This window comes from Anopheles nili, chromosome 3, assembly GCF_943737925.1.
Source record: "Anopheles nili chromosome 3, idAnoNiliSN_F5_01, whole genome shotgun sequence".
In the NCBI taxonomy this organism is placed as follows: Eukaryota; Metazoa; Arthropoda; class Insecta; order Diptera; family Culicidae; genus Anopheles; species Anopheles nili.
In genome coordinates, this window is record NC_071292.1 from 72327905 (window position 1) to 72344247 (window position 16343).

The 16343-nt window shown below is 45.3% G+C and overlaps 1 protein-coding gene across 4 annotated transcripts in view; it reads left to right on the top strand.

Moving 5' to 3' along the window:
• The window catches only part of LOC128727853 (G protein alpha o subunit), a 45969-nt gene extending 35304 nt beyond the window's left edge, over positions 1-10665 (top strand). For all 4 annotated transcript variants that reach the window (XM_053821802.1, XM_053821801.1, XM_053821803.1 and 1 more), the window contains exons 5-8: positions 9061-9189; positions 9282-9411; positions 10181-10334; positions 10478-10665. In XM_053821802.1, coding sequence (XP_053677777.1) covers positions 9061-9189; positions 9282-9411; positions 10181-10334; positions 10478-10665 — 601 coding nt within the window. The remainder of the gene's footprint in view (positions 1-9060; positions 9190-9281; positions 9412-10180; positions 10335-10477) is intronic.
• Positions 10666-16343: the final 5678 nt, after the last annotated feature.

The following is a 16343-nucleotide window of genomic DNA, read 5'->3' on the forward strand; positions in this document are numbered from 1 at the left end:
AATCTGAGACGCGGCCAAAAGAGGATATTGTCGGTGCCGGTGCACACACCACCGTTCGCTTCGAGGTGCCGATTTTAATTGAAGGCGAAAAGGGCGAACCGCCGAACGCGTGCTCGCACGCCTCAAGCTCGCGATCGTCTTCGCGCGCGTGTGGGGGTCGTTTCTTGGCGTGGTGGGGCTGTAGACCAACGAGAAACATCGCGGCATCGGTGGGTGTGTGTTTTTTTTTCGTCTCCCGACGCCAAAGTACGACGGTTCGACGTCTTTTACGGCGATGTTTCATCGGCGATCACGACGACGCGACGACTTATGTCGCGGTGTTTGCTCGACGGTACGTAAACGACGTGACTTGATCGTGAGGCGTAATGTGAGAAAAAACCTCCCTTCATAAGAATGGGCATCCTTATGTGTTGCCGCATGCCGGTGCGAGTGGCCATAGTCGGAGTGCGTGAGTTATGCGCGATAAACCACGATTGAACTCGATTATGTGCGTGACATAAGGGCGCTGAAAGCGATGCTGTGCTAACGAGAAGCTTGCATTTAATGCGCAAAGGGTTGCGGTTTCGTGCTACCGGTAGTACAGAATTCACTAATTTTCAAAATTTGCAAAAAATTTGGTTGAAATAAACTAGTTTGTATTTCTAATCATCATTTTCAAAAATCTAAAAGTGAAAGTTGTTCAAAAAATGGCATTAATTTGTACAAATACGTTACCTTGATTGGATGCACTCTGCCACGTTGCTGGTTTGGTCCAGCATCCGAACGTGTAATCATGCCGGTTCTAAAATGCAAAAGAATGCAAATTTGGAGAGTTCAAGGTTACCCGTCGAAAGGGTTTTTGTTCGAAAACCGGTTATCAGCGCGTTGCATTTGCCGTCCGATTAACTTTTGTTGGGAATGCATTTTTTTTTAATTTTTCAATTTCTCTTTCCTAACAACGTTGGCTAAAGGGGGAAAACGTTCGTTTGGAGGTGTTTGCATGGCAACCAAGATGAAGCAGAAACAAATCAAGAACCTCCATTTTTTCTCAGACGATTGTATTGCTACCCAATTATATCAATCTCGATGAAACCATCAAGACTAATGTTCGAATTGTTTCGAAATATTGTGAAGCAAATTTTGTGTGTGTTTTTGCTTGATAGATCCTTATCGTGCGAAATCGTTCCCCAATCCATCCATTTGCAGCAAGCTTAACGTTTTATTTAGATCTTAGAAACAACATCTCCTAAATCCAGTTCGCACCGAAAAGCGGGTGCTTGCGAAAGAGAAAAAAACACGAAACCATTAGTTTGACCTCATTCCCCGGGAGCGACGATCGTGATTCCCTCGGCCGAGATTTCCCTTCCATCGCGTCTCAGGGTCTACGTGAACTTTTGGCCCTAGACGCTTTTCGTTTCGTGGAAAAATGGCCCAAACGTAGGGTGCCATGAGTCGCAATGCTGCCAAAGCCCTGCTCGTTTGTTTTGATTTTCGTGTGTTTTTCTTCTTTCGCTCCGGCCCTCCTTAGTGCACCGTTTAACGTTACTTCTTGTTGGCTGATTGCATGTTGCATTTCGCAACCAAGCGGCCGATGTTCCAGACATCAAGCGTCACGGTGGCCATGTGCATCGGATTTGTGCGGTTGCATTTGCACAGGTGCACCTGGTGAAAAATGGCAGTCTACGAGATAGACCAGGAGGAACGTCGGTGGTAAGAGAGGGAGCGCTGTTTTTATTTAGCGCGGGATGTTAGCGCGATTGCATAAGGAAAACCGTGACGGCGATGTAAACAGTGCGCCTAAAACCCCTAAAAACATATAACGTCGAACCGTGAACCTACGCTAATTTCATCCTATTTTCACGCAAACCGGCGAGAGAATACTGTCATGTTTTCTTTGCTATGTCGAAACACCTTATTTACTTTCAAAACGTATCTTGCAAAGGTAAAAAATGGTTTCTTATTTTACTGATTTAGGGTATTCAACAGACGTACTGTTGCATTAAAGAAGGAAAAAGGTTTTGCGTGACCGTACCGGGATAGTGATATATTTCAAGATTCACATAAATGTCAACCTGCCACTTGATGCAGCTCCAGTAACGAAGAAGCTACCGACGAACGCCGCCGGCTTTCACGAGCATAGGATTATGCTCAATCAAATAAAGAACCCTCAACCGAGGGAAGGCTTCCACACACGAACGCCTCTTAGCCTCGTATAAATATACGTTACGCGAATCATAATCGCAAATCATTCGAAAACGATTGCGCGGTTAGAAACGGGCGGTTATGGAATGCTTTAGTACCGCCTGTCTAGCAACCAGCGAAACTTAAAGCGAATAAAAAAACTCAAATGTTTGAAAAGGTGTGAAAGTGAGGTTGGGATGGCGCCGTTCGGCGGCTGCTAGTTTCAAGAATGTAAGTGAAAAACCTACTGCACCACGTGCATTAGTTCGGCAAGGAAAGGAAGCGATTGCCTCCATAATCGGGCGAACGGGGAATGATGGGTTGCATTTATTGCGTAAGTTTGTTCCACTTCACTGTTTAGCTTGAGCGGTAGTTCGAAAAGGTGGAAAAGTTGTTGGTGAAGAATTCAGCATTTCATAGCCCTGACCGTGTGCCATAAAGTACCCGTAATCATGAGGTGAAAAAACACATTTCACGCCAGAAGAGGTAAAAGTAAGAAAAAATTTAGAAACTATTTTGATTGTTGTTTTTATTTGTTTCGGAGAGTAATGAAATAATTTAGGCTGATCGCTTTTGCAAAAAAGACAAATAATATATTATGCAAACTTTATGAAAAAAGATTGCCACTATTTTTTACTGTTTTATTTAAAACTTATCTAAAAAAGTTGCCGGTGAAATGTAATCTGCAAAAGTTGCAACTTTAAATTCATTATTCAATCCACTCTCTCGTGGTTTCAGCAGAATGTTCATTGCATTTTGTATGAAGAACATATGGCTTAGTGCCACTTGCTTTACCCCAGCATGCTGCGTCAAATGAATCATGTCGGTAGGCGCACACGCAAACTCTTTCCCTGCCTGCTTTGACCAGTCTGTGACAATTTAATAATTTAGTCTAATAGGGAAATATCTGATTGAAGCGCTGTTGGCATACAGTTCCATTTGTGGGTCACACATTTGCCCTGCCGCAGAAACGTTATGTCACGTTCATGAAGCTCTAGTATGAGATGGGTTTTACTCGTTTGAGGTTTCTGTTGATTTGTTTCTGCTACGTGCCCTGCCACAACACTCATCCTTGTGCGTATCCATGAGGATACCAGACCACTCTGCTGCTGTAGGTCCTGATTCATTTTTTCTTCACTGGTTGAGAAATACTTTGGCAAACATTTGCCCCCCCCCACGAATATTGTAAATCATGATGAAGCTTCTCGACGTTCACTTCGTACCTAACACTGCCAGCTGTTTACACGTCGCGTTATGGCGCCCATGATCGCGATCGGGTCAAATATTGAATGGTTTCAAAATTGGCGCACATTTGCGGGTTCTTTCAAATTTGCGCTCACTTTCGTTCGACCTGAATTAGGTCGCGGGTTTTCGTAAATGCGTGCCATATGAAAACAAAAAGCGGTGCTTTATTTTAAGGGTTTGAATATGCCGACAAGTAATAAGGCTCGTTTCCATCTCAACCAGTCGGAGATGGGCTTCCTTTTTGCTCGTGACGTTGCCGTTGTGATTGACGAATCGTGGCGCAAGCAAAAGGTTCATTCCTCGATGGCAGCCTTTGATCACACATGCGCACATACTCACACGACCACGCATTATGCAAATTTTCCCGCACGATCGTTTTGATGTTGTTTGTAAACGCCTTCCCAGCAGCTCCACCGGACCGTAGGCTATAATAATCGGTGCCTGCAACCTGCAAATCTCCGGTGGACACTAGTCCAAGGTCTTTGTGGTAATCCGTGGGGCGCTCGAGCGCGCTCGGAAGGTGCACAATTACCGGGGCTGGACCCGCGATCAAGACCCTGCATCACCGGCAAATGGTGGATCAAGTGGCCGGTCACTAAAGCCGGCTAACGCGAACACAACAATGACCCACCCAAGGGTGTTGCGCAACCACCTTGTGGCTGGGTCGATCCTAAACACTCTCACCTTTCACTGTCATGGTTGTGCCGGTGGTGGAAGAGCGAAAGCCGCAGGAAACCGCGATCGACAGACAACAATCGCCTCCTCTCCAGCCCACTAGCGGGGTGTTTCTGGTTCGAGCAGGTTCGCTGATCTTCCAGACTGGGTCTGTCTGCGGCGTGTCTCGGCGTTGTTGTGGAGTGAATTGTGCAAAGAGAAGCCAGAGGGGATTAAAACCGCATCCCTAAGGCCGACATGTAAGGACCTGCTCAAAAAAGAAAATAGTAATTCCTCTAATACGTGCCCCAGCCAAATGAAGGGCTATTGTTGAAGACGTCGCAAACCGGGGCGAGGATCGTGACCGGATTGATCAGTTGGACCGTTGGATCCGTTGAAAAGAGGACAATAAGCGACAGGCTGTTACGACGATCGCTCCAGATCCGCCGACCGGCCAATTGCCACACCTCCTCGCGAGAAGATCTATTGTTACTGATCTCCGGAATGTTGGCGCCCCGGCGTTCGTTCGCTCTGGCAAGGGTGACGACATATGAAAGGGGTTTTGGTTTAATTGTCATCCGGCACCGGGAGCAGGGGTCCTGATTCGAGACGCTGAATGCTGCGCGGAAAGTGCGTACCGTGCGTGGCGCAATTAAGGCTACCCCTCGGCGATGATATAACCGAAAAACGCACCCTGGGCGCCTTCCTTCAACATGTAGGTGCCTCTTCAACGGGCAACGGAGGCATTTTCAATTAGTTCCACGCACCCGCAGATCCGAGATCTGCGCCGTGACTCGACAAGCCGCCAGTCGCTCTCATCAGTCGCGCTAGGGACGTGCGTAATGGCCGGCCGGCCGGCAAAAAGAAAGCAAAAAATAGGTCAACCATCACCTGGCCACAGCAAGTGCGTATGCTGCTGGTTGTGTGCGCTTTATCCGAATTACTTCCAACTAGTTGTCAACATCCAGATGTCCAAAGTTTGCACCAACTCCACGAGGCGTAGTTTCAGTCTGGGCTCTGATTTCAGTTTCTATGTTTTAGGATGTCATTGCTTGAGGCGTTTCACCTTCCATCTTCTAACGAAGCATATAGAAAGGTGTTTCAACATCGCCTCAATGACGGCAGAGACTATTTTTAATCACCTGTCCAGCTATAAAACTTCAAGCAACTGCAACGATGTTTCTTCTTTGATGCAACCTCGTTCTAATGTTCTGTTCCCGCTAACGCTAAGATCTCTTATCCATTCGTCGCAAGGTTAAAGCTCGTCAAAAAGGAAACCTTTCGTGTGGCAAAATGGAACCTGAATTTTAGGCAAATGTGGTTACATCAGCCCACGACAAAGCGGAAAAAAAACAACCTCCCCGAAGCCCTCTCTTTCGGGCAGCCTCCGGAGACCGGAGTCATTATGAAACGGGGCCATTAAGTGGCTTTGTCCGCAGTACTACTAATACCTACTACTACCGCTTCTACGAGTGGTGGCCGATTTATGACCCGACTCTCGGTGCCGCCCGACCTCCATTGCTCAATGCAATGCCGCGCGTTTGCATCTCGCGAAAACCCTCCCCACGTGCTTGGCGAGGCTTGCAATTTGAACCCCAGATCGCTAAGCTTTAACCTCCATTGTGTGCGCGAACAGTGGAAAGTAGACGACATTCGCGTGGTCCCGGCCTAACCCCGGTAAGGGGACTCCAACAGAGGTTCGCGTGACACATTTTCCGCCGTCCAAAAAACAGTACCATCAACTCTAAGCTCCCACCAATGCCTTAGCGTTTCATTATGCATCGTTCCGTCACCCGTCTCATTGTGAGCTCGCTCGTAAATTGCACTAATTTCCACTTACGTCATAATCGACGCGGAATCATGGCGTGAAAATAAAACCGCTTAACCCAGGTCGCGGTGGCTGCGCCATTTCACTGAGAACAACGTGTACATGTGTTCAAGGAGGGCACCTGCTGACTCGAGTTGAAGCGGCCGATGCTTGATGGATGTCGCTGGTAGAGTTGCTTTTTTTCTTCGTTTTGTGTGGAATTTTGCTCGCCGACGACAAGTTGGAAGTTTGGCCACCGTGCTGGATGTGCTGGAAGTGTTAATTCCCGGTTATGTAAAGCAAAAATCATTAATCATGGAAGCGAGTGTCGAAATGAATCTGTGGGGGACAATCTTCGGCGTTGCGCTGTACGGGCGAATAAAATGTCATTCCGTCCTGTAGAGATTAATAAATGCCTCAGATGACAAAAAAAAATCATTTGCAAAAGATGCCGACCACTCGCGATAGGCGCAAGATATTTCCTCCCAATGCCCAACGGAATGCATGAAACCAATGGTTTGCACGTGTTTTAGTACCGCAACGTACTGATCATAACTCCGCAGTACAAACAGTGCCCAGGCTAACCATCTTAATGGGTCGTTAAAGAGTCATCAAGGACGCGTGATCGTATTTGACTTCCGCCGAGAGAAGTGTATCAACACGTCGCAGCCAAATGCCCATCATCGGTTGGTCCATTTAGCGTCAATTCGAATTACTCCGATAAGTGGGACGCGGCCTGTAGCTTGTAGTACACGCTTGTTTGAAAAGCCCCAAAAGAGCTGCTTGGGAACGAGATCCTCGTCCCAGAACGAGCCTAAGGGAAACAGTCTGCTTCTCTGCCGGTTGAGTGTGCTAAAATTCGAGGAAGATCACGGCATTTCAAGGTTCTTCCTGGGTGGTATCATCGGTGAGTGGAGCTGGAGTTGTTTGCATAATTTCAGGGTCGCTTAGTGGGCTGTAAAATTCGAGCCGTGTCCTTGAAACTGTGTGTTCTATTAGGCACTTGATTCTACATCTTTCTACTCACCACACAAACGGGATAACCCTCGCGGTTTCGATCCCGGCACTGGTCAGACGAGTTCTGGAAATTTTATTGGCCACCTGTGAAAGAATTTCGTCGGCGATAGAAGCGCTGCGCAATGTCCTTATCATGATGTCCAGAAACTTGTTTGATTCTGGTGGCGAAAGCCCGTGAAACCTACGATTCTTTCGCCAGGCTTAGGCAACGTAAAACGCTTTAGGCTCAGCGTTTGTAACAGGTCCGGCCAGACGAGTTTGCCATGCTCTTGGGCCACGTGCATCACCAACTACTAAACGGCCTCTCTGTTCACGATGGCCCGATACTGGAACTAGGTTAGGTCGGTTTTTGAAATGTGGATCATTGGTCAGCGTGGGGAAGAGAATATCGTCGTTGTGAAAGTGAAAAGTTGCCTTCTTTCCCGTTTACTAACTGTTGTCACAACGTCAACGTATTCTGAAAACTGAACAACGCGTAACTGTCTAGGACAAGAGTTGCTCAAGAAATGAAACAAACACCCACGACCGAACGTTGAAGAGCAAATTAAAAAAAAAGGTTCTCCCCGTGGAGGAGAAATCCAGTGAAATAGGAAATGAAAAACCGATCGTTGGGAAATTAAATTTTACAATCCTTTTGCGCTGGTTCGCTAGCTGCTTATTCGAATGCAAACGCCACTCCAACGACAGAGCTATGGCGGGGAAATTTATCGTTTATCGATCGCCGTTGTGAAGCGTAATTACTGGCAGCGTTTAATGATAGATGGTCCACTTACGACCGTTAGGCAAGCCCACAACCCGGCGTGGATGACCAAAGGACGCAAATTCACCCGTCGAATGGTCAAACCGTTTATGATACCACTCCGAATAGGTGTGGTTGTCGGCTATTCAAACACAGGCCATGCTACTTCCGTCCAGCTCATTCCGTTGCGTGGCTTCGTTTCTTCTTTCCTATTGCAGATGTTGTGCAGAAGGAAAACAGCTTGACACTTAACACCATGCACCTGCAAGGGTTAATTCCCACAGCGTGTCACGTTTTGGGTTGGAAAATGAAAGTTAAGCGATTTTTTTTCTTTCATTTTCTTTTCCCCCTCGCTTGGTGCAGTCATTGCAACCACTAATCTGCCCGACAATCCCTTCCTCCTGTCGTTGTCATTCATGTGCATCGCCGTGCTTGACATGGCGCTTGGTTGCCTTCGCCTTTCCAACCGTTCTTGCCCAACACAGCGCCCTTTCTTTGGATTTGCAATAGTTGTGTTTTTATTTCTGCTATTTCTGCTTGCTCCGTCGCGGCTATCGCATCTGTCCCCACCGATAGGGAGCGGTCTTTTCCCTCTTTTCCACACCTCAGCACGTCGCCACCACCGGTCCGCCCGCCCGAGAGTTGATAACTCGTTTTTCCGACCACTTGCGACCACGCGCGGTACTACGCGACCTCTTCGACGTGGAGACAGAATCTTGAACAGGAGAAGGAGGCGTAGTTCGTGTTGCACATTCCGCCACCATCGGCGACCAAATGGCGTGTCACGCAAGACGCGATCCTGCTTCTGCTGGAGCTGGGCATCATACCACCCTTCCGCGATGCCATCTCCATGTCCTCGTTCTTTTGACGTAAACCATTTCATAAGCACCGGCCCTTTCCGAACCGGCGCACTGCATCGCGTTCGCATCCGCAGCAGACGAACCGCCCTCTACGAACGGCCCTGCAGGTTGTCCAGTTCCAACTGGCTGGTTCGCGGTTGAATAATCCTTCCAGCGCGCCTAAGAATGTGCCATACAAGCAAGCACCCCGGTGCAGTGCGCGCGATGCGTGCGTTTGCCCAGCGATCGAAAAGCTACTCGACCATAATCGACTCACGCGGTTTTCTAACCGGCCAGTCGTCGGTGAAACGCGTGAGTCACTTGGCCTGGTGCGGGACACGATTTATTGAACACGCTCCTCGCACCCTCACACTGGGACGTTTTTGCATGTGCCGCGCTAATGGGTCGTAGTCTTCGTATGTAACTCGTCGTCAGGTGGTCGATCACCTTATCCTCCGTGGGCATTACATAACCTTCTACGGTCCGGACTCCTGAGCATTCCGCGTACGATCGCCGCACTGAAGAAGCTATCCGCATTTGGACAACCGCCTGCGTCATACTGACATACCGTCTTCGTATTTGACCTATTTTCCCGCCAGTTTCCTGGACGACCTTGACCGATTGGGCGCCAAGGACTATCAGCCAACGGAGCAGGACATCCTACGGACACGTGTCAAAACCACCGGCATCGTGGAGGTGCATTTCTCCTTCAAGAACTTAAACTTCAAGTAAGTACCGATCAATGGAGGTTTGTGTGGGACAGATCCTGACGCTGTAGATCTAATACTCTCACGTTCACGTACCTTTCGTCCACAATCAGGCTTTTCGACGTTGGTGGCCAGCGATCGGAGCGAAAGAAGTGGATCCACTGCTTCGAGGACGTTACTGCCATCATCTTTTGCGTGGCCATGTCCGAGTACGATCAAGTGTTACATGAAGATGAAACCACGGTAAGTAAGTCGCACGTGCACAAGAAAAAGGAGCTTTCGTGGGTTTATGTACATCATGTGGAAGAATTCACCCCACGCCGTGGTTGCACTCGCAGCGAGAAACGCGTCTACTGGCGCTTCCCAGCGGGAGATTCTCCAATTTGACGTCAAAATAATCCCTGATCGGCGAAGTACTTCTTGCTGGTGAAATATGTATTCCACATTTTCCGCCACCGTGGCTCCATACTTGTGCCAAACTCGCGAAATATATGCCACTTGCCTGCTATTCAGTCTTGCATTCAAAGTAGGTCACATCGTGTCCGTGCAGTGCCACTTTTAGTCGGTTTTGTTTTAGATCTGGCTGTAAAAAAAGGCTGGCATTCCACTGCCAGCCCTGCAGATGACTACACGTACAGAGCCAGGCCAACGGTTGCGTAATGGAAGGACATATTTTGGTTGATTTTATTTCCTCGAAATCCAGGAACTGGTTTGCCCTACGCACCCCGAACCTAGCCCTTACGCAAGCGGGCGTTGCTTAAAGCGTGCGCCCCGCAGAAATCCCTTTGACCTGGTTAAGGACGCACTGTTGGGTCGGTACCGGTTTGTGCGAACATTTTGCGTCAAAATAAATGCAAAAAGAATCCTTTTGAAATCGAGGTCAAATTGTATTACGAAACTGCTGCCGTGTCGAATCACATCGCTGCGGTGTAATATGGGAATCGAAAAATGCCATGAGTGCAACGTAAGCAACTTCATGTAATAACTGCTACATTTGGTTTTTCTTCCACAGAACCGTATGCAAGAATCGCTGAAGCTGTTCGATTCCATCTGCAACAACAAGTGGTTCACCGATACCTCAATCATTCTATTTCTGAACAAGAAGGATTTGTTCGAGGAGAAAATCCGGAAAAGCCCGCTGACAATCTGCTTCCCGGAGTACACGGGTAGGTTGGCGTGTTGGTAAAATTGGCCGGTCGAAAAATAAGAAACACTATGCACTATGTGCAGCGCATAAAATAGCACTATACAATGTTCACATCCTGTTTTTCCCTCTCTCTTTCCCGGAATGTATGTCTCTCGGCTACAGGTGGACAGGAATACGGCGAAGCGGCAGCCTACATTCAGGCGCAGTTCGAGGCTAAAAATAAGTCCACATCAAAGGAAATCTATTGCCACATGACATGTGCAACGGACACTAACAACATCCAGTTCGTGTTCGATGCCGTCACCGACGTTATCATCGCGAACAACCTGCGCGGATGTGGTCTGTACTAAACAACCCCGGGTCACGTCTCTCCCGAGCACGTCCACCACTGGATGCTGTACATCGAACGGTCCGTGAAGATTGATTGCATTAGGAGCTGGTGAAACGGATTGACCACCGGGGTTCTCGTACCGGCCGCTGCCACCCAAGGCACGTTGTTGTAGAGGAGCGTTTTTTTGTTTGTTTTATTTATTTGATATTGTTTTGTTTTACGAGGCTCACCATTCACCGGCGTAGGAGGCAAAGTATTTGTTTCTTCATATGTTTTCTTATTACCGTGCTGGTTTCCAAGCGCTTGTGGTGATTGGTTTTTGGAGCTTTCAATTGATACATTCTATGCCACGTTTCCGCATCAACCGATGTCATATCGATATCCTGCTAAACACTCTGGCAGTGTTTGGGGGCATCACAAACAAACAAAAAAGTTAGGAAGAGGAAGAAACAGTGAACAATAGCATAAACCACTAGGTCCGCAGGGAGAGAAGCAATTGTGAGGATTACAATGTGTTCAATCAAACCGTAGTAGTATCGTACTGTTGGCAGACTAGTATGTGGACAGCGTTTGTCGATCTTGGTTTTCCACTGCAATCATGTCTAATCGTGGAAAGGTGCGAACCGACGTACGAGTAAACTACCAGGCGCGCAAATCAGCTACGCGCACTGTCGGCGCCAGTAGTGTATATGATCACCTTTCGTCGTATCGTTTAATAGTTTTGGTACGAAATCACCTACTGGTCATTGGAGGACAAAAGTTTAAAACATAGTAAAAAGCATGCGAACATTGCCAACGAGATACCATGTGCGCATGCTCTAGTATTAATCTGAACAATTTTCCACATTCAAACTGCGCGAGCAATCACAACCAGAGTGAACCCGTAGCGTATGTCATCTCACTGGGTGGTGGATTTGAGAGGCTATGCTCGAATGTGTGAAGTCACTGTTTCGTTCAGTGATTGTTCGATCACTGGATTGTGCGCCGCAAAAAGGAAAGTTCTCTCAAAGCTTCCTATCGTTTATCATCTAAATGCTGCACAATTTAATGTTGCTACAGCTAACGTTGTTTCCCTTTATCCCTCCTCCATCAGAAGCAATCAAAATCGATTGAATCGAAGAAAGCACATGCGGCAAAACAGCAAAAGGTATTGTATAGCGTGGATTAATCAAGCCGCTTAAATAACGCACAACATACGGTTTGGGTTATAATTCGAACGCACAACCTGCGAAATAAACGCGCACACGTATGAAGTAAATACAACAAGGCCTCTTACGAACGCTCCGGCTAAGATAGGCACACATTGAAGCTAATTTTATGCTACCGATGGAGTACATTTTCACAGAAGTTTACTTTATGATAGCACAATCGGTCCTTTTGGTGCCGATCAGTTTCCGTTTTCGTTCTATTTGCCTCACAGGCAATGTAGCAGCTGCGGTACACTCTGAAACACGAAACGAGTAAATGTTGGCGGTTAAATCCGTGCGATTAGTGGTAGGCAAGCATACATTGCATATTTTTTGTTGTTACGTTTTGTTTTTGGCTGTAGATGAAAATGAACGCGCGATAGAGAGAAAAAGATGGGAATGGAATATTTATTATTATTACTATATTTAATATTACTATAATTATTCTTATAAGTGTGTGAGGGAAGGAACTGCAGCTTGATTCGATTGCTGTGGCATGCGTAGTACTACTGCAAAGCATGCACATTCTTATACCCGCCAATCTTGGTGGATTAATGCCAGGCAAAAATGCCTATTCAAACCACCTCGGCGACACAGATCTAAATTGCTTCGGACGATCGCAATGGAACGCACAAATCATAGCAGAAATAAAACGAGGCAAAGTGGAAAATGCATCCCAAAGTTGAGCAAGGTTGGTTAGTGACTTGGTCTCAACAGGACTAAAGTACCACCTAGGGTAGCGAGCGTTTCGAAACACGTGTAAAATTCGTCACCCTAGCAATATCAATCTATTGCTGTTGCTGGCAACCGGACGACAGGATGAAGAAATGCGGGTGACAAACACTATTCTGTTTATCTACATTCCTTAACGTGGGTATTTCTTAACGTTTATTTGCTATATTTTCCTCGAACACCTACTAGACGAGTCCGCGTTTGTTCTCACTGCAATTGTTCGAGTCTGAGTACCACTCCGGGACTTTTTCCACCTAACTGTCTCCCAAAGCCAGCATACGAATAGGTGCTTTAACCACTCTCATCCTGATTAAGCAACTGTGCGCCGTACAGCTACTATGCGAGTTACTTTGCACAGGAAACACATTCGATGGCACTGTGGTGTTGGAAAATGATAGGCCCATCATTTCACAACCGAAAGATGGGCGTTTGCACCGTTTGCCGCCGTACTCGCGTATATCTTCTGCCAACGCAGCTTTGTGCCAACACGAATCGACGATCGATGTTTTTCTCCGTCTTTGCTACAATTTAGAAAGTTTTTGTTTTCTCGCGGTTGTGAAGACACCAGGTAGAAGGTTGAGCGCAGACTGCACGTTTTCAGCGCAGGTCCTAACGACCACGTTTCGGTTCGTTTCTTGTTTCCTGCCGAACTGCATCCCTGCAGCGTGCGCCATCACTAGGATGGTGGAAAAGAGAAAGAGAGGGAAAAGGTGTTCGACAATCCGACGGTATCAGATTTGTGTATTTGAAATGCAAGAAATGCTATATATGTTTATCAATTTACATCCATTCAACAATCTTTAGTATAGTACAAAGCTGTAAGCACCCTCTTCGTTTTAGATATTTTCACCAGATCGATACAATGTAGCTTTTACGTACATCTGGTGCAGCAGAGCAGTAATTTTTTGGCCCAATTGGAATTTAGAGCTGCAGATAGCAAACAAATCTTTATATGTATCATCACCGTCGTACTTGAGTTACGTACGGCATGTTCTAGTCCATGGAAAGCGATAAATTGGAAGAAAAAGAAAAAATCGATCAAAAGTGCACCAACTCTCAATCGCTTGTTGCCACGTGAGCTGAAGACGCGCATGACCAAACAATAAAAAATACTAAAAAGTAATACTTCATCTACAAAACGCGATGCAATGCCATTCGGGTAAGCACGATCTTGGGGTTTGAAGAGAACCTTATAACTGGGACGTACCGCAGAGAAGTAGAAGAGCAGTATCTAAGTATGAACAAAAATGAAACATTCTACTTCTATTTTTGATATAAATCATTTTTAATATTTTTTCTACTCCTATAAAAACATGCTACAAAGAAAAACCAAACGCAACACTCGATAAAATGGGCACATACACACGAAAGAAGGCATAAACACACGCACATCACACTACAAGTACACAAAACTTACCCAAAAGAAGCGAATGTTCTCATAACGGTTATGTAAACATAATATTATGTATTTAGAGATACTTGAAGAACGAACGAACTAGAGCAAGAGCACCCAAGTTAGGTGTGAAAATGAAAAGATGCTCATTCCCCATTTTCGGAAAAGGCTCCAGTGTGTTACAGTTTCTCTCTTCTGCTATCTTTAAAATAGTGCAAACAATACTCGAGAGTGTATATTGAACTGCACTATTGGATTAGAAGCAAAATTTTGAATTTTCGCTCTCCTGCAACGAGTGAAATGTTATTTTGCAAAAAAAGCTCTCGATAGTACATCGATACATTGATCGATTTTCCCGCTACCTCTTATTGGCATTCTGCTGGAAAGGTTGCTGAAATCTATCTAAAAGATAACTTTAAAGCATTTGAATCGCTCCTCTGGTACAGGTGCACAGATGACATGAAAATAAGGAAGAAACAAATGTGCGTACCAATGTGACATCGTTTCAAAGTTATAAAATAAAATCTGCGTCAAGCTTTAGTTGGAACTACAGAGCAACTATCATTGGAAGTAAAAAAGTAGACATAAACAAGCGGAATGCATGCAGAATAAACACTGGCATTAGATGGTGTAGCAGAGTAATGGGCAGCTCGAGAGAGGGAAAAACTACAGAGAAGTAAACTTATATCCGCTTTTGAATACAAGAATAAGTATCTTTTTTGAGATGGAATAACCAGAAGGAGAAAGCATTCACACAAGAAATAATATAAACAAATACTATAATATTCGACGAATAAAAATAGAAGGTGAAACAAAGTCGGACACATGATGGAAGCAAGCAAACTGCAGAAGGAACAGCAACTACCTTAGGAAGAAATTGGAAAGAATAAAAGTTAATAAGAAAGTAACAAAAAACTACCAAAACCTAAAAAACAAATGCAACAAAAAAACAAAAGATAAACCTAAACAAACTAGATTAGATCGTTACGAGAGAAGAAAACAAAAATAGGGGAGAAAGCAAAAAACAGATGCTTGAAGCCAAACAGCAAAGCATCAATAGTGTATACACATTTCTCATGAAGAAAATCAATAAGAAATCAAAACATGTGAACCGACGTATGCATCTCGATCGCTCTTAGGTATAACGTTTCCATCACACAAAATCGAAGCTAATTGAATGATGGGTAATGGTTTAGGTGGAATGGAGTATCAGCGAACTTGAACAATTCGATTCCGGAAGTAAATCAGTAGAGACAAACAGATTAAGCAGTTCTCGCATGGCGCGGCATCGTTCAAAATATTTGGTATATAATTAATAGAATCATTCGAAGTTACAAACTCGTAATCGGTATCGTAAACGGGCTTGGTCACTTCCAATAGCAAACTCTACATACCAACACAACCGGCGTTCTTCTTTTCTGGATATCGACTCTGAGAGACGATGACCAGAAAGGATTCGTCGCGCTTTCATCATTTTGCTTATATCGCGCAAAAAATTGCATCATTCGCTTCTCTGCACACCAACCGACTCATACAAAGTGGCAAATCTTTGATTCGAATACTGGCCAAAAAATAATCAATGGTCAAGTCGAATGGAAGAAAGCAAAACGCAAATCTCGGGAAGTATTGAGGGAAGCGAAATTGAGGACTAAAAATGATAAAACCCGGTTCCAACATCAAACAAATGCATACACACCCATTTACAAACATAATACTAGAGTCAGAAAACGAAAAAAAAGAACAAGGACAGTAAAACTCGATTGTAGCTATATAGCAGAAAACACATAATAAGGAAAATGAAAAACCAAAAAAATATATATGAATAACAAAACTATTAGAAACTGTAAAATGAACAAAGGGCAAAACGGAAAATAGAAACGTGCGTAACGCAAAAGATCGACGTAAACGAAATACCAACCAGCTAACATACAAGACGGAAAAGAATTAAAAAATGGTAATAAAACAAGGCGAAAAGCATTACATTGGGAGAAAGTGAAGGGATAGATGCAACAAACTTGTAGTAGAGAGACACCATCTGCTAGCGAAGAATGGCTATAATATCGACATCCTTTGGTATAAAGAACCACCGGGAGGGCTTATCATCGCGGACGAGGATTTAAACAGGAGGACACAACATCGTTGGGTTGACTTAGCTTGGAGTACTAGTAAATACAGACACCGAAACCAAAAAAAGAACAAATATGCTAGTTTGCGGCACCCCTTCGAACCCCATCACGAACTCTTTCTCTGGTGGCATACAACGTACATCACATTATAGTATAGGCTGGTGACGCGTGCAAGTTACACACGAGCACGAGCAGACCGGCAAGAAATGAGGAATGGTTAAAAAAACATACAAAAGTAAACCAAACATATATTTAACTT